Source organism: Stegodyphus dumicola, chromosome 9 (genome assembly GCF_044657685.1).
Source record: "Stegodyphus dumicola isolate Sdum_Otavi_A_Nest chromosome 9, ASM4465768v1".
NCBI classification, from domain to species: Eukaryota; Metazoa; Arthropoda; class Arachnida; order Araneae; family Eresidae; genus Stegodyphus; species Stegodyphus dumicola.
In genome coordinates this window covers 106,499,585-106,521,385 of record NC_140776.1, presented here as the reverse complement: position 1 = coordinate 106,521,385, position 21,801 = coordinate 106,499,585, and the positions used below count along the sequence as shown (strand labels likewise).

The following is a 21,801-nucleotide window of genomic DNA, read 5'->3' as shown; positions in this document are numbered from 1 at the left end:
TCCCAAAATGGCTTCCCAATTCAAAGAGAGAGAGAGAGAGAGAAAGGGTGTGTAGAGCGGTCATGGTCATTCTCCAAGATAGGGTCGTCAGCTTTTTCTCAAAATGTCATCTCCCCATTCAAAAAGAGATCGTGACCAATTTTTTCCAGTTTTTTCCAAGATGGGGGGGGGAGAAGAAAACCTAGGATGGAATAACACGACACACAGAGAGAAAGAGAAAAAAAAACGCCATCTTGTCATTTTCTGATAGGGTACCGGTGTTCGAATACTTTTGTGACCGACTGTACGGGAGTCAAACTTTATGTGGTTCAATTTTTATAATGAGCATATCCTTTTCCTAAGTTCTTTAAGTTTTAAAATTCGGGTAATCTACAATGAAGGCTTTTTCTAATTATATTCAAAATATTAATTAATGTAGTTTTAAACTCTAAATTCATTACCTTGCTACAAATGAGCATATCCTTTTCCTAACTTCTTTTAGATTTATAATTATTGTGAAATGAACTGAAGTAATAACTGGCGCGAGGCGCTGCTGTTCGTGACGTCAGCCTGCGCGCTGAGTGTTTCGAATGTTTTGCTTGTAGACAGAACGAAAGCTGATCTGGGAAGAGTAAGACTGTTTTGATGAAAATAAAGAATGGCTTATTAAGAATTTTTTGTCTTTATTCATAAGCACCCAGCCTCGGGTAGAGGCAGCCCGCAACTGAATGAACTGTTTTAAATATATTTGATTTATATATTTTCTGTGTTCTTCGCAACATATTGGTACTCTCAGCGGAACCGGGTGAATTAGAATTTTCCGATTGAGCTTTTGATTTTGAACTTTGATTTTGAATATACTTTGAAGATGAATTTGATCGCTTTAAAGGCCCAAAGAAGAGGACTTAGAATTGCGTTTTCTCAAACATCAAGGAAAACCGAAAGTGAATTAACTAAAGAAGTAAGAGATTTAAAAATACTTTCGATTTTGAAGTGTCAACTTTGTGATTAATTCCAGAGACTTGACGTATGCCAGAGTGCTATCTCGCAGAAGATTTTGCAGACTGAAGATGGAGAAAAATTATTTAGTGATGATTTTCAAGAAGCGGAACATTACCGAGATAAGTTTCTAGAACAGTGTGCTGAAATAGATGCGGAAATACAAGCCTCCTCTCTTCCAAGTAACTCCGAATCGAAAAAATTTTAATTGCCTAAAATTGAGCTTGAAAAAATTCAGTGGTGAAGCTAAAGATTACCTGACTTTTTGGAGTCAGTTCCAGAAAATTCACGACGACAAAAGTATTGCTGATGAAGATAAAATGCAGTATCTGTTGCAGGCCATGGAACCCAAGGCAGAAGGCCTAGTTCTTAGCTTCCCGGCAACGGCAGCTAATTATCCTAAAGCCATCGAACAACTAAGAGAGCGCTTTGGACGCGAAGATTTACTTGTGCAAATCTATGTGAGAGACTTGTTAAGTCTAGTGATGAAAAACGCTGTAACCGCAAGAGCATGCAGCAACCATACAACGAATTCTTAAATTAAAGGCAATTGGATCACCGAGGCAAGCGGTAGCACGATCACTGCGCTCCGTAAAAAAAGTGAAAATTTTTCCTTTCCTCTTGGTGATTATCAATTAAATTTCTTTGAAAAATGTTTATTTTTCCCCTACAAAACCTATATCATTCCAATGAATTTCGGCTCCGATGTTGACGAGAATAAAACAGCGGACAATGTAAGGATATACTCCAAAAGCCTGGAATTTTAAGATAAGTACTTTTCTTTCATCTAAACTAAATCAAATTTCTATAAATAAGTGCCTTTAAATCAATAAATCTTAATTTTTCATCAGTTTAAAGCATTAAAAAATACTTGAAATTGCCATTGCTTGTGGCTTCCTTTGTGTATCAACTCGAAACATACGCCAGCGTTATCAGTTCACGTCTGTCAACACTTACAAAGCCCTTAAGGAATCTCGAGAGAGGGAAAATTTGGGGATGAGAGGGATAATTTGGGCATCGCGCTATTTCCCTCTCGGATCTTCTGGATTCTCTTTTCTTTCTAGATCGCTTGAATATAGTTTCGCCTTTAAATAATATTATACCTCACCGATTTTTTCTCATACTGTTCTTTGCTATCTGTTAAATGTCCATATGTAAGGGATGGTTTATTCTTCACCGCCTTAAATGAATTTTTAGAACTATGAGCTTATATAAATAACAGTGTGCCTCATTGTGTTATATTAACATTATTTAACTAGTAATAAATTATGATAGTAAAATAATTAATCTTGTAATAAATTATGATAGTTAAATTAATAAATACTGTTTAATTTGTGTTTTTAATACATATACTCAGTAATTTACACACATAAATATATATATATATATATATATTTTATTTTATTTATTTATTTATTTTTTTGGGTGTATGCGGTTGTGGTCTTGTATTGTATATGGTTCTATGTTGTTAGTCTGCTGCTGCTTTTTGAAAAATGTATGAAAATGTTGAGAATGAAAGTAGCATAAGTTACTTTGGTTAAATTAATATATACTTTTGTTTGATGACCTTTGTTGATATCTCAGGATGCAAGCGTACATATTACTTTATATTCCATGCTAAATACCTTGATGCGAAGCATTTTAACACCGTCAATATTTGTTTTTTCCCCAGTAACACATCTATTCACCATTACCAAACACACTCACTACACAAACACACCTGTGAGACACTATTTATTGTAAATGAAGACAGTTTCTTCTCCTTTTAACTACACTCATGGACACAATCGTATTTTAGGATATTTTCTACTTCTTTTCCTTTTCTTTCTATAGGCCCCCCCCCTTTTTTTTTTTTTCTTTTTCCCTCTATTATTTTTGGGCCATTTATTTTAAATTTTATTTTGTCCCATCTTTTCTTCCTGGCCTTTTGAACTCGTACAAGATGTACGAAGTTCCTTTTTACTCTCCTCAAATACGAAATTGCCCCTCTTTCTATATACCTTTCCTTCGCACCTATGCTTGATTTTTCGCCCATCGGTGCAGAAAGACTTAGCGGGTGCAAAACAAGACATCTGTCTACTTTGTCTGTCTTAAATTAAATGTTAACTTTGTTTTTTTTTCATGTATAGCAGTGCTGCAACTAAACTCTGTACTTTTCTCTCAAGTGAAGTGAACTGATTTGTTGTAGTTAGTTCTTCCTCGTGCTTGTGCCGTTATCGCTAGCGTGCATATACGCAGCATGATATGTTTTTGTAGAATGTTCTTTTCTTTCGCTATGTAAAATTTAAAAAAAAATAAATGTGATTGATTGAATAAGTAGCTTATTTGTGAATATTCAAAACGCAACCTGCCGTAAGCAAAAACTGATTTACCCTCCCTGCATGATGAACTAGAAGGAAAATTGCGAGCAGTGGCGTAGCTAGGGTGGGGCAAGGGGGGACATCTGTCCCCGGGCGCAGCATCCAGGGGGCGCCAAATGGATGCTACGAAATTTTTTAATGAAATATTTTCCATTTCTGGCACACAGGAAGGGGCGCCAATTCTTCGGTTGTCCCCGGGCGCTAGAAACTCTAGCTACGCCCCTGATTGCGAGCGTTGGAAAGTTTGGGTAGAACCCAAGAGAAACATGGGGATTTTTTGACCCCCTTAGTATAAAGTTGCTTACCAGAAGAAGTATTGATGGCGTAGGAAAGAAGCCGAAATCACGACTCCATTGAAACTAAAGGGACTCGATCCTTGCAACATTTAATGCATTTCTTAAAACAGGAAGTCAAGGGGGAAGAGATGGTTCTACTTGCAATAACTCGTTCCCCTTCCCAACAGAACCATCGGAAGAAAGACTTTCCCCACGAACAGGTAAAGCAAAATGAACCCGTAACAACGTCAGCTCTAGTAAGTCTTGAGAATTCTGGTACGAGTATTTCGAACTGTAATTTTTGTGAAAAGAAACATTTTAGTGAAAAATGTTACTCCGCAAAAAAAATGACTTTAGCTGAAAAACAACAACTGTTATTGAAAAAATGTGCTTGTTTCCCTTGTCTGAAAAGAGCGAGTCACATTAGTAAATTTTGTCCTTTGAAATGTAAGTTAAGTTGTTCTGTTTGCAAAAGTTGTAATCATTTTGATGTAATGTGTAATCAAAAGTTAAACAATAATGATCAGATACGTGTTTCAAAAGTTTCAGATACGTGTTCTCTTTCTAACTGTGGCAGAAGCGAAACTGTATTTTTGCAAACGCTTTGCGTTCGAGTTCGGTGTCAAGGTCGTGAGAAAATTATTCGCTGCATAATTGATAGCGAAAGCCAAAGTAGCTACGTTAGTAAAAGTATGATGAGTCATCTTAAAGCATCTCCACTGAGGGAGGAGACAGTTATACATGCACTGTTTAGGGGGAACGAAACGAAATCTAAACAACATGAAGTGTTTTCGGTCGAGGTCAGCAATTTAAAGGGAACGTTCGCATGTAGTTTTGAAGCACTTTCTGAAAAAAGGATTTGCGGTTTTATGCCTAAGGTTAAGGATAAAGAGATTTTGAATGAATTAAAAGAAAAGGAAATCGAATTTTATGATCCATTGCGAAAGGAAACTGAAATTAACCTTTTAATCGGAGCAGATGTTATAGGAAAATTATTGAGGGGACATTCTATTGAATTACAGTCGAGGGTAACAGCTATCGAAATGAAACTTGGGTGGACGGTATTTGGAAAACGAAATTCGGATGAAAAGGATACTATTTTGAAAACATTTTCAATGCATGTCAGGAGAGTTCCTTTGAATGAGTTATGGGAACTTGAAAAAATAGGAATATGCGCCGTTTGAAATCATGGGGATTGATTTGGCTGAACCCTTGTTTTTAAAAATGGAGGAAAAGTGTGGATCGCGCTGTGTACCGTGCCATTCACTTTGAACTTGTTAATTCTCTTTCTACTGATGCGTTTCTCTTGGCGCTTCGACGATTTGTAGCTAGGCACGGACGCCCTAGAATAATTTATAGTGATAACGGGACAAATTTTCGGGGTGCATCTAATGATTTATCAAAACTAAATTGGGATAAAGTATTAAAGGAAACGGGAACTGAAAAGATACTCTGGAAATTTATTCCACCTACTGCGGCTTGGTGGGGCGGCTGGTGGGAAAGGTTGGTTCGTACAGTAAAAGAATTGCTGAAACGTACTTCAGGTAAATCAGTGTTGTCATATGAAGAAGTTTATACTATTATTTGTGATTGTGAAACTATAATTAATTGTAGACCCTTAACGTATGTTTCTGAATATCCGCAGGAATTTGTCCCTCTGACACCCGCCATATTTCTTATCGAGAAGAGAAATTCCAGTGTTGAAGATCTTGATGAATTAAATTCGTGAAGTCTTAATAGGAGACTAAAGTATAGAACTAAATTGTTAAATGATCTGATACAACGAATTAGAAAAGAATACTTTAGTCAACTGGTTCAAAAGCATAATGAAAAACGATCTCGGGAACCTGCAGTTGGAGAAATAGTACTGATGGGAGATGATAACAAAAAACGTTTATTTTGGCCCTTAGCCCGAATTACAGAATTAATCCCTGGACGTGATGGAAAGATTCGCAAGGTTAAACTTAAGACCCGGCATGGAACAGTTATACGACCAATACAACGCATCTTTCCTCTGGAGATACAGGCCAATGACAGAAACATAATTTCTGATAAGAAGCTGGGTGCAGAGGAATCTAATTCTAGTGCTGGATGTACGTTAAAAGGGGGAATTCCACCTGATAAAATGGTAATACAACAATATTCCTCCTCTGGACGACTTGTAACAGCTCCAAAAAGACTTAATCTTTTAAATAATGTTTGCTATGAGCTTGAGACTCAACCTGAGTCTCAAGGGGGGAAGGATGTTGTGAAATGAACTGAAGTAATAACTGGGGCGAGGCGCTGCTGTTCGTGACGTCAGCCTGCATGCTGAGTGTTTCGAATGTTTTGCTTGTACACAGAACGAAAGCTGATCTGGGAAGAGTAAGATTGTTTTGACGAAAATAAAGAATGGCTTTTTAAAAATTTTTTGTCTTTATTCATAAGCACCCAGCCTCGGGTAGAGGCAGCCCGCAACTGAATGAACTGTTTCGAATATATTTCATTTATATATTTTCTGTGTTCTTCGCAACAATAATCCAGGAAATTCAATTTTCTACACTAAATTTATTATTACAACTTCTGTCCTAAGGTACATTGCCAATCGGAATTAAGTGCGTCCCGCTAACTTATTTATCTACAATGTTTCGACCCCATGGCCCAGGGGTAGATGAGACAGTACCAGTATGGTCTCTGCCGAGCCTACACCGTCCCGAGTAAACTCAGGTACAGACCAGGGGCAGATGAGACAGTACCAGTATGGTCTTTGCCGAGCCTACACCGTCCCGAGTAAACTCAGGCACGGACCAGGGGCAGATGAGACAGTACCAGTATGGTCTCTGCCGAGCCTACACCGTCCCGAGTAAACTCAGGCACAGCCTGTGAAGACTGATTTAATACCCTCGTAGTTGAGAATGTCTAAGGACAGATCCTAGCCAATACTTCCCAGGAATTCTCCTGAGTCAACCCCCGAGGGGAATTTAATATTACAATGAAAGTTTTTTCTAACTATATTAGCCCACCAGCGGCCGAGCGATAAAGTCGCTGAACACTGGTAGTTCGGTCCGAGGTTTGAATTCCACGAACGGGCTGGCTGCATGGGCGTTTTCGTGGTTTTCCCCATGTGTAACGTGTATACGAGCCAGTTTCCCTTAGAAAGTCCTCCACGAAGGCATCCCTCCCCTTAGGCAGATAGCCCTAGTGTGCTTTGCCATAATTAAATACATACATCTAACTATATTAAAAATATTAATTTAATCATAGTTTTAAATTCTAAATTCATTACTTTGCTACAAATAAAGTAAAATATATTTTCTGAATATTTATTTTTGTGTCTTCAGGATCAAATTTTCATTTGCTATTTTTTTATTTGATGGACCGTATCTGTTTTACACGTTTCTTGCACATGGTCTGCTTAAATTTAAAAAGTATTATGCTTTTAAACTTGTTTATGGTTTTTGTGCTATAATTTTTAATGTGTTTAACCCAGCCTCTGCCCAGAAAGTTCGGTGAATGACGCCATAGTGCTCACAGTCATAACAGTGTGCGCATTCTGTGCCAGACAGGTCAAGACTGGCCTGAACCAGTTCCTGAGTGGTGGCACTGTGAGTGTGCTTATTGTGTGGAAAGAGCTCACTTTAGAGTGAAGGTACTGAGCCTGCGGTCAAAACTCAAACTAGATAAGCAAACTGTTTACGAAGAATGTGCTGTTACCTTGAAATGCGTGTGCGAGTGGTTTAAACACTTCCGAGAAGGACGGGACACCAGTGAAGACTCTTCCAGTGGTGGTGAACTTGCAACTGCACATACCTTCTATAACGTACAGAAAGTGAAGGAACTTCTGGCCCGGATCATCACGTGACAGTGCGAATGATGGCGAAAAAATGAGAATTTGCTGTGAGATGGCTCACCTCACTCATAGTGACCCACAATTTGGGTAAATGCAAGTTTTGTTCCCGACTTATGCCCCATACTTTGACTCTGGAAAAAATGCAACTTTGGCTTGACGCCTGTGGAGTCCTCATCGACATGGCAGATCGAAACACGAATTTTCGAAAACCATCGTTGTGGGTGACGAAACCTGATGCTTGAGACACGACTCCGAAAGCAGGCGTCAGAACATGGGAGTAGTGAGGTCCAGATTCAGCGAAAAGCAAGAAGATGCAAAGTGAGAAATCCAGTATCAAGACAACATTCGTGCTGTTCTTTGACTCTTGAGGGTCTCATCCATAAAGAATTCCTCCCTGAGGGCATCAAGCTAAATGCTGCTACTTATGTGGAAATACTGAAACACCTGCTAACAAACTAAGTGGGTACGCCAAGCAAAGCAACTGGACCCTGCTCCACCGCATTGCCCGGCCCCATACTGTATTTCCGGTGCAGCAGTTCCTGGCTAATAAGGGAGTTGTGTCTCTGAGACGTTTTCTTATCCCCCAAACTGAAATCAGCCCTGAAGAGCCAGAGGTTTTTGAACATCCGACATGTTATGATCCACCTGAAGGTCATCCCTAAAGATGACTACACAAGGAGTTTCCCCAGGATTTTTACAACCGTTCCCAGATATGCATTACCATGAACAGGGATTACTTCAAAAGGACAGTAATAGCTGTTTTATGTCGGACAACAATCCATTGTAACTATAGCCATGTTCACCGAACTTTCTGGACAGAGGCTTTACATTTGATTGTTTGTTATTTGCAGGGTTCTTTTTTTTTTTTTTTTTTTTTTTTTTTTTTTTTTTTTTTTTTTGACTTGGTCTACTTTAAACAGTAATTTTCTTAAATTTTTTATGTTTTTGATATTATATTTTGCATTTGTTTGCACTCTTTGGCTTGGAATGATAAAAACAGAAACTATTTAGATTATTTTTCTAAGTTTTAACGTTTATGTCGGATCAGAAATAAGCTGATTTTTCACTTATTTCATTTCACCAAACTCCTGATGATGGTGCAGCGAAAAGCAGAAATTTCTTAGTTCATTTTTTTGTTTTGCCATGTTTTGCACCCTTTTTCTTAGTTTGCCATTTCTGCAATTGAAAGTCTATAACCATTGGTCACAGACTTCAACTGCAGAAATGTTTTAAATCACTTGGATTCATGTTTTGCATATTTTTAAATTTAAAACAGAAATTGTTTAAAATCTGAAATCTAACTTTTCATACATTTTCCCTGTTCCTATACTTACAGTTAGAAAATGCGAAATAAATAAATAAATAATACATTTAAGATGCATCTCATATTCAATTCAGAATAAACATATGCAAAAAGACTAGAAGTACAACGACAAACTGTAAGAAAAGGGTGTAAAACATGGCAAAACTGAAATGAAATTTACATTTTTCGCTCCACTGTCATCAGGAGGTTGGTGAAATGAAAAAGTAATCTGTGTTTTCATCTGTCCAAGCCAAAGTAAGAAATGCAAACAAATGCAAAAGGTAGTATCAAGAACATAAAGAAATTTAAAAAAATTACTGGTTAAAACAGACTGAGAACAAAAAAACAAAACCTGCAAATACAAGCAATCAATCGTACAACCTCCGTCCGGAAAGTTCAGTAAACATAGCTATAGTTAGGCTTTCAATTGCAGTTCGTTCCACAGTAAATGACGGGTAGCACAATGTTATCTTCATTAAAAACAAGCACAAACTACTTCATACTTCAAGAATAATAGGTAAGTCATTGAACATGAATGATGTCAGAATGATTGTATAACAAATAAATCTATCAAAATGAGTCTCTATAATGCCTCAATATGTAGTCACATAACAGCATAATTACATAATAATGATATCAATTCAGACATTTTAAAAATCTTTTTCTAGGTTTCAAGGAAGATAGCCTCTACTTTCCTTAACTGTATCAGGGTTCATAGCCACATTTTAGTTAAAAAAATAAGCACTTTTCAAGTACATTTTAAGAAAAAAAATAAGCACCTGTTTAATTACATTATACACAACTGCATAACCTTAAAAATTAGACTTGTAATTTAAAATATGAGAAATGCAGTATTTATTAAGAGAATAAGCATTACCTCAACCATGGAAAATAATTACTTTTTTTTTTTAAATTTTAAATAACAGTTCAATTTACAGAACTAGTTTACAATGAGAGGAAAAAAAACTGCAGAACTAAACTATATTACAAGATTTAATGATGAAATTTCAGTTCAAAATAGACAAAATAAATAATAATAAGGCATATTTATTGTATTCGCTTGGAACCTAATAATAAATACAATTTATTTTTCCACTCATATTGATATTTAAATAATTTAAATCTAAATTCTGAACATTTTCTAAATTTTCATTGTATATCAGTTTTCCCTTAACAGATATTGCAAGCAAAGTAATTTAAGTAAAAAAGAGGAACATTTCTGAAATCAGAAGACAGAAATTTGCTTCATGCAATTATCCTTTAATTATCCTTTAATAGTAAAAGCTTAACTAACCCGCATACTTGGAAATTGGCGAATATTTGGACAGTCAAGCATAACTTGAAAAAGAGGAGCGGAGGGGAGAGTAGACTGTAGTCGCTCTTTAGATTTTTCTGCTAAATAAATGTTTTTGACATTTCGATATGTGTATCATATAAAAATAAACCAATGGAACTGAAAAATTTTCTGCTTAGCAAGCACAGTAAAACTCTTTTAAGTGTTCATAAACAAATCTCGGACAGAACATCAAAATTAATTATCTCTGCAAAATATCGCAAATGTTATTGCACAATTCGTGCGCCGTAATTCTTCCCTGCATGATATTACACAATCAGAATCAACAGCTGCCGGTATTGGGAGAATAAATAACTAAATAACCGGGGTGTTTTTAATTCTAATTTTCAACAGATGGCGTTAAATTTCCGAAATAGAATCATTCTTCGCTTGGGTTGGTAGACCGCAGAACTTTTAGTCCTATTCAATCCAGATTGGAAAGTGACACACACAAAAAAAAGTCCGTTGCTTGTTTTGCAGCGAACTGTAACAGTTTCAATATTCAAGATTTTGCGGAGAAAGGGGAGAACTTCCCAATCTTCGTACTGTATAATGTATTGGCCAAAAAAATGAAATTATTTTGACTATTCGATTACTTTCCCTTTATTTAAGCCATTCCGAATACTATTCCTAAGAAAGCTAATCTGTGTTAAAACACAACCATTTTTGGAAGTTTACTATAACTCAGCAGTTACTGCAACTATGTTACTATAAACATTCATACATATGCTCATAATATAAGTATAACGATCATAATAAACACGAATATGAACTGACCAAGTGGAACGAGAATGCAAATTATAAAGATCTTGACAGAAATTCAAACGAGTGTAGTATTTGGGTGGGAGGAAAAGAATGCCGGTACCGGCATTTTCTACCGTTTTCGCAATTTTTTGACCAATAGAAATACGGGCACCTGTCTGTACTCTTTGTGCACACCAAAGGTTATGTTAATGCAGAGAAAGGGGGAAAAGCTATTTCCGGGAGTACGATTCCCAATCTGACATTCCATATTAGGAAGAAACGTTGTTTATTTAGTTTCGGCTTTGGTACGGGGAAAAATAGTACGTTCATTAAAAAAAGCACTAAAAAAAAAAAAAAGGGGGGGGGGGGCTTTAAAGAAAAAGTAAGCACCTATAAGGGCCTTTATATTTTATTTTCAAATATAAGGACTTATAAGCACTTATAAGGACCGCTACGAACCCTGTGTATAAAAATTACCTTATTTTCTTTATTATACCTTATTAATTTTCTCTGTTCTTCCTTATAAAGACAACACAAATTATGACTAAAAATGGTATATACGAGTACAAATCCAACATGAAAAATTTTTAGCTTCAGTCACAAATTATATTACATTCATTCATTCAATATATAAAATACTAAACAGAACTGTGCCAAGTATATGATGTTCACCAGCAGATGAGTGATAAAGTCGCTGAATACTGGTAGTTTGACTTGAGGTTCAAATCTTGTGAACAGGCTGGCTGCATGGGCATTTTCATGGTTTTCCCCAAGTATAACATGTATATGAGCCAGTTTCCCTTAGTAAGTCCTCCACGAAGACATCCCTTCCCTTAGGCAGATAGCCCTTGAGGCTTGCTGTAATCACATAAACCAAAAGAAACACGAGTATATGATGATATCTTTTGCTCTTACATTGCCTTTCAGAAAACTATACCAGTTTTATAAAAGGACCTTAATATACAAGATTATTTATTAACTTTTATAATAGAAGGAAACATGTATACCCAGCATGTAGGTTTAAATGTTCATTAACCAGTTATGTTATGATTTTGCCTTTATGGGTTTCCACCACGATGCAGAATAATGTACTTAAGTGCAAAAGTTATGTTCACGAGAGAGATATCGCTGATTATAAGGACTAAAAAAATTTAGCGTAATAATATAGCAGTAGTTGATGTGTAGGTGCATAAAAAAGAGGCTGCAGGCATAGTGGTCAATTTAATATATTTTAATTTATATGTTATACATATATGCTTATGACCAACAATTGTGAAAATTATAAAAGTAAAGCTTTTTGAGGACACAGTGTATATGACATATCCCAATGTCTGCAGGTCTTTGTATATGACAGGAATATTCCTAAAACTATCTAAGGGATAGTCTTTACATATTCTGGGAACATTTCCAAAATTTGGTCAATAATTAGAAAGACAAATATTTTATTTTGACAACACTTAAGAGATTTTCTTTGGGGGTTATATTCAAAAACCCTCCCAACCTATTCTTTTTCAAGACTTCATATGTTACCGAAGAATAAGAGAAAGACAGCATTTTATACTTTTGAAGAATACTTCCATGAAATATACCCTGAATAATTCAGGCACATTCCTTCCAGTAGATTAGGGAACATTTTAAATTGGTGCAAGTTTGGTTATATGCTTCCAGAATATGTATAAACAATATGCTTTACATAGTCTGTGAAAACTAAAAGAAAAATCACCAAAATATTCTCGGGAGAATATGCCTGAGATACTGCAAATAACTTAGGAATGGTGTGGAGATGATGTAGAATGAAAATGGGAGTTCTCCTAGGGCATTCTGTGCTACGTAAGATGAAAAGCTTACAGTAGGTTAATTAACTCATTGCTTTTGCTATCACTATAAAGGTTAATTTTCTTAAACTGTTTAGCACAAGAAGTGCCATTAATCCTAATCCTCACTTCTTTGTCTAAAACACTTTTCAAATAAAAGTATGTTGCCACCAAATATTATTGCTATGTATTTCTTGAAAAGATATAATATACAGAATATTAAAAAAATGATGTCACCTAATGTTATCACCACTTACTGCTTTTAAAAAATGATACACCAAATATAATAAAAAATATTGCAAAACTTAAAACTCTATCAAGAATTTTAAAGATACGCTTTTTTTAAATACACCGGGATCTTGCTGTTAAATTCTGGGGGGAGGGGGGAGGCACAAGCACGAAGATGATCAAGAGTGATGCTGAATAAGTAAAGTTATCTTATTAAGAAGACTGAATACTGGCATGATGAACTGAGAAAAACAAAAAATAATTAACTGTAACACTTAACATTTTATCGAAAATTCTAAACATATGCTGATCTTCAAATTTTGTGATTTTACTGTTGAATTTTATTTGACGTAAAAGCAAAGAAAGCAATGTTTAATAACAAAGTTAAAAAGCCAAAAACAATAAAAAAAGGTCATATTAACAGGAATGAGTCCAACAGCAAACTGGTAAAATGTCAACTCGCTGAGATCATAAAAATCTTAACATCTGGCGAGATGTAAAATCTTATCCCTTCAGATTTTTAAAATTAATATTAACTTTAATTAAGGAACAAAGTGCAATTCATTTTCTTACTAATACACTCGGTAACAATATTAGGTTACATCATTTGAATACAGCAAGATACGCAAGGGTTATCTACGGGAAAGGGTGACTTCGAGGACTTTCTAAGGGTTATATTTCATGTTACACAGAGAAAATGACAAAAACAACCATGTAGCCAACTAACTCTTTCAATGTTTGGGGAGGGTCTTAATCACTAAGCCACTGGGGAGGGTAAAAGTAAACTATTTCCTGTTATGATGTGATCCACAATGTCCTGATAGACCTTACACTGCAACTTTTATATACTGTTATGAACTATATACGAAGAAAAACAGTAATTTATTATTATTATGATCAAAAAAAGAGAGCATAAAATATAGAATTCAAACATTTTATTTTCTTGATGGAAAAAAATTACAAGGTGCAATTCAGAATCTGAAGTTAGCGTATATATATATTTGATACAATCTGATGCACATAAAAATACATGGAATGCTACTTACCTCTTTTCAACAGAGATAACATTCAATTAATTTACATATAAATTTCATTCAACATTTTTTATATCATGAATATTATGGGGCACTAGTAACATTTATACTATACAAGATAAATGAAAGTACAGGAAATAAGCTAAAACATTTATAGTCGACAGAACAGTTGCTTTTTTTATATTTTTCCAAACAAAACTAAGTAAGAATCAAGAAGTTCAAAAGCTTATTTCATCCCACAGTATATTTTGCCTTTTTTAGCAGCATTTTCCAGGTAATCCAGTTTACTGGTTCTTTTTATTATTTTCAGAATATGGTGGTGGAGGCCCCTGCTGAAATCATTAAAAAGAAAAAAAAAAAAATTATAATGCTGAAGATTTAAATGCATGACTATATACACAAAACAACATTTTGGTCCTAATTAGTTTTTAACTAACATTTGGGCACAAAAAACAAAGTTAACACTATTAAAATATTATTTGAGCTTAAATTTTAGTAAAATTTTTTTTGTCTTATACTCGAATAAATGAAGTATTGATATTCGGTTACATTGCTTACAAAAGATTAATTTAACTTTCAATATTAGATAACACTGATGTTATTTACTTATAAAAGATTGAGTTTCATGGACTTGGCATCATTTAAATCTTTTGAAGGCACAATTTTAATTTTCAGAATGGTGGCTCACTAGCAATTTCATGAAAGAGCATTGGATCAATAAAATCTCAGCAATTAAAAATGGATAAATATAAATCCGAAAATTTACTGTGATCTAAACCGAGCTGCTTTTGAACTGCAGACTATGGTTTCTAAAAATTTTAATGCACTTTAAAAACACAGGATAAGGGTTCTTTGTATTGTTTCTATGCTTCATCAATTCAATGAAACAGGGGTCAAAAAACCTGGAAATGATAATGCTTCATTTTTTCCTAAATATTTTACCATTCTTTTTATCAACATTTACTGTATTTTGAAAAATTTTTTCTACATTCTTATATTATTTAAGTGCACTTTTTAATCTTCCTAATGTCTAAAAATAATTCAGATTAAACTAACTAACCACTCATATTGAATTTCCAAACGCTGGTTAAACAAAGTATCAGAACAAAGAAAAAGACTTCATTTCCAGAATGAACCTCTTATGTTCAAATACAAAATTCGGTGGTTGAAAGGTTGTCCTAATGATGTAAAACCAAGGATTTTTTTAAAAAAAAAAAAAAAAAAAAAAAAAGAGAATAACCACATTTAGCACTTTATCACCATTTTGGTGGTTTATAACAACTCTAGGGGTGCCCTCTTCTGATCCCATGCTGCATAAAGTTAAGAATTTTTTATTAATAACATATTTTATATCAGAATTATATTTACTGATTATAAAGCAAATATAAGTAAATCTGGAGTTCTTTTGAAATGGTGGTACTGAACAGTAAATACCTTCTTCAAATTTCCCTTTTTGACTCAAGAATTTCCCAGTTTTCCATATTTTAAGAGGCTGGCAACTGTGGAACAATTAAAAAAAAAAAAAAAAAAAAAAAAAAAAAAAAAAAAAAAAACCCTATTTCCTGATATAAGAAAAGGAAGAATAATATGACTTACAGGATTTTGATGTCCATTCATATTCTGCTGTGCATAGAGTATCTGTGAATTGTAAGGATCTTGATAAAAATCATATAGTGGGGGAGCACCTGCTTTTGAATCTAAGCAAGAAATGAGAAATGTGTTTTTAATGACACACAATCAACAATTTCAAAATTATCCAATCCCAAAATATGGATTTTATTGAAGCTTAAAAATATTTTAGTTAAAAGCTATATATAGTTAGTAAAAAGACATTAATTAAGAATGCTATTATAAATGAACAACTATAATTCTGCATGTATCACTAAAGCATACAGCAGTACCAACCACTGAACAGCATCCATGGAAGTCACGAGTGCCCCTTCCAATGTCAATGCAGCCCAGTGTCCAGCAAAAATTTTTAAAAATCTAGGGCACTGCCAAGTGCATCAACTAACCATACTCTCGAGTAATATATTAAAACTTACTTTGATAACACAATTAATATATCAAGTATATGATAAATAATAATAAAAAATATATAGTGAATATTTGAAATACTAGGGGGACACTTTGGGTCATCCTTAAAGTTCTGGAGCTTTTTGATGATACATACAAATGAAGTAGAACAAAAATAAAAGAAATTTTCATTGAATCACATAAGCATTATTTTGTTCCATGAATTTTTCCCCAACTCTCAAACAGCTGAAAAATTACTTTTTAGAAAACGTTCTTGAGTTTATTAAAGAAATTCTCAAGGTGCTGCCTGACAGTCTCCAAAGAAGTGACCTGCAAGCCGTTCAGAGAATTCTGAAGTAACCCGAAAAAATGAAAATCCAAGAGGGCAATTTCTAGTGAATATGGAAGGCAGTGATACAATATTCCATCCATACTTAAGATGACTTTGTCTGATAAACATCGAAATGCATGGCCAAGCACTGTCGTAATGGAAGACAACACCAAGATGATCGGTCAGTTTTTGGTGTTTTGCTTCCATTTCCACTTTCAAAACTGCCATTTAGGATGAGTTTTCAAAATTTGATTTGGTGGTCAGTATTCAATTTCTTTGTATTTCCACCAGACATAAAGCATTACTTTTTTTTTTTGGAATGCAGGACCCACTTGATTTTACTGAAGGACGCTCTTTTAACTTATCCCATGACCTTTTTAGTATTATTGTACAGTATCCACTTTTCATCTCCAGTAATGAACCCTTTCAAAAATAGGAGCTTCTTGATTTCTTTTTGGCAGAGAATCATATGTTGAGACTCGAGCAAGCATATTCTACTCTATTAAAGTATGGGTTACCAAACACATCATTGTGCCCGACATATCCAGTCTTTTTCGTATGATTATATACTTTTTGGAAAATTTGTCTGATAATCCCTGAATTGTATAACATGGGCTTCCAATGATAGTTTCTTTTAACAGGCTTTTGCTTACAAAGTATGGTCATCCAGAGCAAGCATCATCTTTGAGGCTCAAATTTCTGCTCTTTAACCTCTACCACTTTAAGATTGTGCCATCAGAAACACTTTATTCATATACAGCACACATTTTATGTGCAATCTGAAATGCAATTTTTCCTTTCTTAAAATGAACTTTCAGGTTCTGCATTCTTAGCTCTGCCCTAAAAGAAAAATTATGCCACAATACATGCTAGAATTATGCATCTCGAGCAGAAAAGATTGCATTTAAACATTCACTTTAATAAAGATGACTCCATATCAATCAAGGTGATCATATTTGATCACATTAAAGTATCATTTGATCATACTCAGTCAGTGAACTTTTCGAACTATCATCATTCAGTCAAACTGATTCCATTTCAACAGTTACAAAATAATCAGAAGAAAACATACTCTCATTAAAAATATTGCAGAGCTTTCTAATTGACCCAACAAACAGCAAACATTGGCTATATCTAATAAGCATATGTGCTGAACATACTGAATGCATGGTTAACATATAAAGTGATGGTGAACTACCAAGCACATAGAGAGGACTGCAAAAACAATTTTATAGATTTACAAACAGTTACAACGAAATACCTTATTAATATTATACACAGCAAAAAGAAACATTGATATATTTATTGGATCAGACCAAAGTTCAATGCAGTTACCTGTCTAGGACTAAAACCCTGTACGAATGGCTTTAAAACTGAGAATTGCCTTCCACTGGTTTTATGAAAGAAGTATTGGCTTGTATTCATGTTGTACATGAGTAAAAAAATATTGATGTAGCCAGCTGCGCTCTAACTTTTACAGTTCATTTTCAAAATAGTCTCAAGAATGTAGTTCCAAGTGTCATAATTCTATTGTGATTTTTCCACAGAATTGCTGTAAGTATTCCTTATTGTGAGATAATTTTTGGTACTTCTTTGTTATAGTGGGCCCCCAATAATGAATCGTCAATCAAACGAGATATCTCGCCAAAATCTGGGTGTGTGTTGTTATACATTAGCAATGACTGCATGTTCAGTATACCTCACTACGTAATTGTATATTAGCATCATTTTGTTTTTTGCTCTAGGCACATGTTCTATCATCTTTCATTTTTGATGACGTCTTCAAACTCACATTGTTTATTTAAATATATATATATATATATATTTTGTGTGTGTGTGAGTGAATATGACATTAACAACCTTTGATTTACCAAGTAATGCCATATCACTTTCATAAAGATGTCTTTTACGTGACAAATGGGTATGCGAAAATGGCCACAACATGAAACTTTATGTTAAAGACAAAACTATTTGGAGGTACAATGTTAAAAATTACAAAATGAAGATGGGCTTCCACATTGGAAACTGGTTCACCACTTCCAAAATATCATTTGTCACTGGTATTAGATTTATGTATTCTTGGGTTGACATCCATCACATGGTGTAACAAACAGCTTAATATGCACGCTGTTTAGTGGAATTATTACATATGATAATAATAATACGGTAAGGATTCTAAATATATTACAAGGAAATTATGTGAGTATTATTATATGTGTTGTTTAATTTTAGATCCATGCTTCATGAGCTTGGCGAAATTATAACTCTGATCTTGGTGCAATTCTAAAATCTCTAAATATGGTTGGGGGCAGCTATAACAGAAGTACCAATTTTTTTCACTGACAAATAGATTAAGAAACACCTAAGAGCAAAAAAATGAGTACCCTGCATTAAAGAAATCCTATCATAACATCTATCAAAGAGCAATTGGGATAATGAAGCAAACTTCTTGAATGTCATCGATGATATTGCAAACAGAAAAATAAGGAAACCAGCACATTAGAGTGTTGAAATTCAAAGGTTCTTATTTCCCTTATGCATCATTTTTAACAATTAACAAAATTAATTTTTGTATGCACAGTGAGGGCAGGAAATACCACAGTGCGAAACCAAACTGGTAACAAACACCCAGTGCTGAAAAAAACTATGCCATTAGTTATTCAAGTTTTTTTTTAATATGCTGCAACTTATATCTATTTATTAGGTACCTAAAGATAGAATAATCTATGATTATCTAACAAAGAAAAAATGATCTATTCCTTCAGATTTCAGTCAGAATGTCTGATACACATTTAACATGACTTCTGTGCAATTTTCACAATCAGTGAGAGAAAATATTATATATATTTATATACATGAGATGGAAGTAATATTTATTGAGCTCCAATGATTGTGAATTTTAAAATGCTGCAAACATCAAAATTTTCCATTAATATCGAAATGAAATCCAAAGTTAATTTTTTATCTGTTAGTTTGTAATTTCCATTGTGGCAGTTTGCTGGAAAATTTTTCACTTGTTTAGTGACTGTAAAATTTTAAACGTGTGTTCACTTAACAATACCTTGTTAAAAAATACTTTATAAATGACAGCAATTTATTACCTTGACTTAACCTCTTCGAGCCGGGTAGCGAAAACGCGCGCTTATCGCGGAGGCCGGCAGTGTCTTCCGCGAGCGTCTCTCCAGGGCCGGGAGCATTTTTGCTACTAAGCCTAAATCCATGAAATTTCCGAAGTATCAACGCATTGTTTAATAATGCTCTATATAGTATTCAAACGGCTTATGCTTTATAGATATTTATATATATATACTTTAATTACCTTATTTCTTGTCTAAATGCATATTTTACACATTTTATTTTAATTACTCACCATTTTATGACTTTTAACATTATACATCTGAAAACTAAATATATTACTTAAAATTCTCTTTTCGTATGAAAAATTTTAAAACAGGGATCTACACACAGTCCTACGTTACATTCCTTGAACTCGTAATAACTCATTTGCCATTTTGGAGGATTTTTCCAGGAATGTGAACAAACGAAGCATCGTCGTCTCATTTTCTTATCAGTCTCTTCTGAACAAAGTTTTGGAAAATGTCTTTCAGTTAATCTTTCAGAATCAATATCAGAATTTCAGAATCAATATCTGAAATATTTTGCATCATTTCTGCTATTTCATGCTCTGTTAAACATTTTCGACGCTTCGACATTGAAACGGTAAAAACAGAAAGAATTCACGTCTAACAAGATCTAATTATTTTCTAAAAACTGAACTGTAAACCGAAATACTCAACGCTTTAGCGCATATAAAACTTCTACTTACAATAAACAACTACCACGTGTGAATAAAGTGCGATTTAAAGAGATGTCATAAATCACGCCATTCGGAAACATTTAGTTCCCCATTTGTTTATATAATCAAAAACACGTGTATGTGAGTCATGCTTCTCTCATTTCGAGTAGAAGCTCTAATATACATGTATCTGAAATCATATGGGCATACAGTGCCATCTTGTGGCAGAAATTATAGTTTGAAAAACGTTCCTAGGTACTGGCACAAATACGTGACATTCGGTAGAAAACGCAACATTGCTCTGGCACGCCTACGTGTCGGCCGGTAGATAAGTGCATTTGTTGCTGGCACGTATACGTGACAGTCGGCGCGAAGGGGTTAAGTGAATATAAAGAAGGTTGATTCACAATCAATGAGAAAATATGTAAGTACTTTTAGAAACTGGAGATTTAATTTAAATGATGATTTTTGATAAATAATGTAGAACTAATAATCTAGAACTTTAGATATATTATAAATCAATTAAAATAATCATTAATACCAGTAGTTGGTGGCTGCTGAGCGACTCCATTATACTGTCCGTACGCTCCAGGAGGGGGTTGCTGCTGGGGGTTATATGCAGGTTGTTGTTGAGGGTTATATGGAGGTGGTGGCTGTGATCCAGGAGGTGGAGCTCCTGCAGTTCCGGCAGCAAATCCAGGTGGTGGTGGCCCTCCAGGATAGCCGACAAGGCCAGTAGGTCCTGCCTGAGGATATGCTTGAGAGCCCGGCGGGAAAGCATAGGGAGGAGGATATATTCCAGGATAAGGAGGAGGCATATCCATTGTATATACACTGTTAGCTACCAAAGAAAAATATAAATATCAAAGAAATGTTCTTTGTATTTAGGATACATACAGTAGTATACAGTATATACAGCAGTAGTATATACAGTAGACTCTCAAATGATTGGGTAATACAGGGAACAATGTCCAAGATTATTCCGATTGCAATTAAAAAAAATACATGAAAGAGGAATAACTTGTATTATTATCAGCAACAAGAAAATATAATTAGCACTTTACCTGTGCTCTAAATAAATTTAATTGGTTACGTAAGTTGAACTGACATTCAAAACTTGAACATGCTTTAAAACAGAAATTTTTTTAAAAATTATATTACTTTTGTATTTCAAAAAGTCAATGAGAAACAGAACATCAATGTCCGCACATTTAAATTTACTTTTACAATTTAGAAATTTATTTTTAATGGATGATTAAACAATAATTATATATTCCACATTATGCACAATTAAATGATACACTGCTGTGGAATGATGTAACATCATCTTTTACCCTACACATTTTCTTCTACTTTATTTCCCAAAGAGAATTTGCTTTTATTCTGATGTTCTCAGAAAGTTTTCCATTGCACTACCATAAAAAATTTTTTTTAGAGATGGCTTCGTTAACTGCGAGTTGACTGTATGTCATTTCTCTCCTGCTGCAGGCAGGAATGCTGGGTTATTGAAATATTGCAAAGCATGCAATGGCTATCCGCCTAGGGAAAAGGGATGCTTTCATGCAGAACTTTCTAAGAGAAACTGGCTCTCTTTCCATTACACATGGGAGAAAATCATGAAAACTAACCACTCAGCTGGTCCATTCGCCTGGATAAAACCTAGTTTAAACTCCCAGTATGAACACATACAGCACACTTAGTTACTATGATGTTGCAGTGACGTCTCAATGTTGCATTTTCTTCACATTACATTTGTGACC

General features: G+C 34.4%; 1 protein-coding gene across 3 annotated transcripts in view; it reads right to left on the bottom strand.

Annotated features, from left to right (window-relative positions):
• Nucleotides 1–13,782: 13,782 nt before the first annotated feature.
• Nucleotides 13,783–21,801, bottom strand: part of LOC118201005 (uncharacterized) — a 66,709-nt gene continuing 58,690 nt past the window's right edge. For 2 of the 3 annotated variants that reach the window (XM_035373013.2, XM_035373015.2), the window contains 3 exons: nucleotides 20,583–20,882; nucleotides 15,495–15,595; nucleotides 13,783–14,230 (listed from right to left, as the gene is read on the bottom strand). In XM_035373013.2, the coding sequence (XP_035228904.2) occupies nucleotides 14,183–14,230; nucleotides 15,495–15,595; nucleotides 20,583–20,882 (449 nt within the window). In that variant the 3' untranslated portion in view covers nucleotides 13,783–14,182. The remainder of the gene's footprint in view (nucleotides 14,231–15,494; nucleotides 15,596–20,582; nucleotides 20,883–21,801) is intronic. The other variant, XM_035373014.2, reaches the window with a different exon arrangement.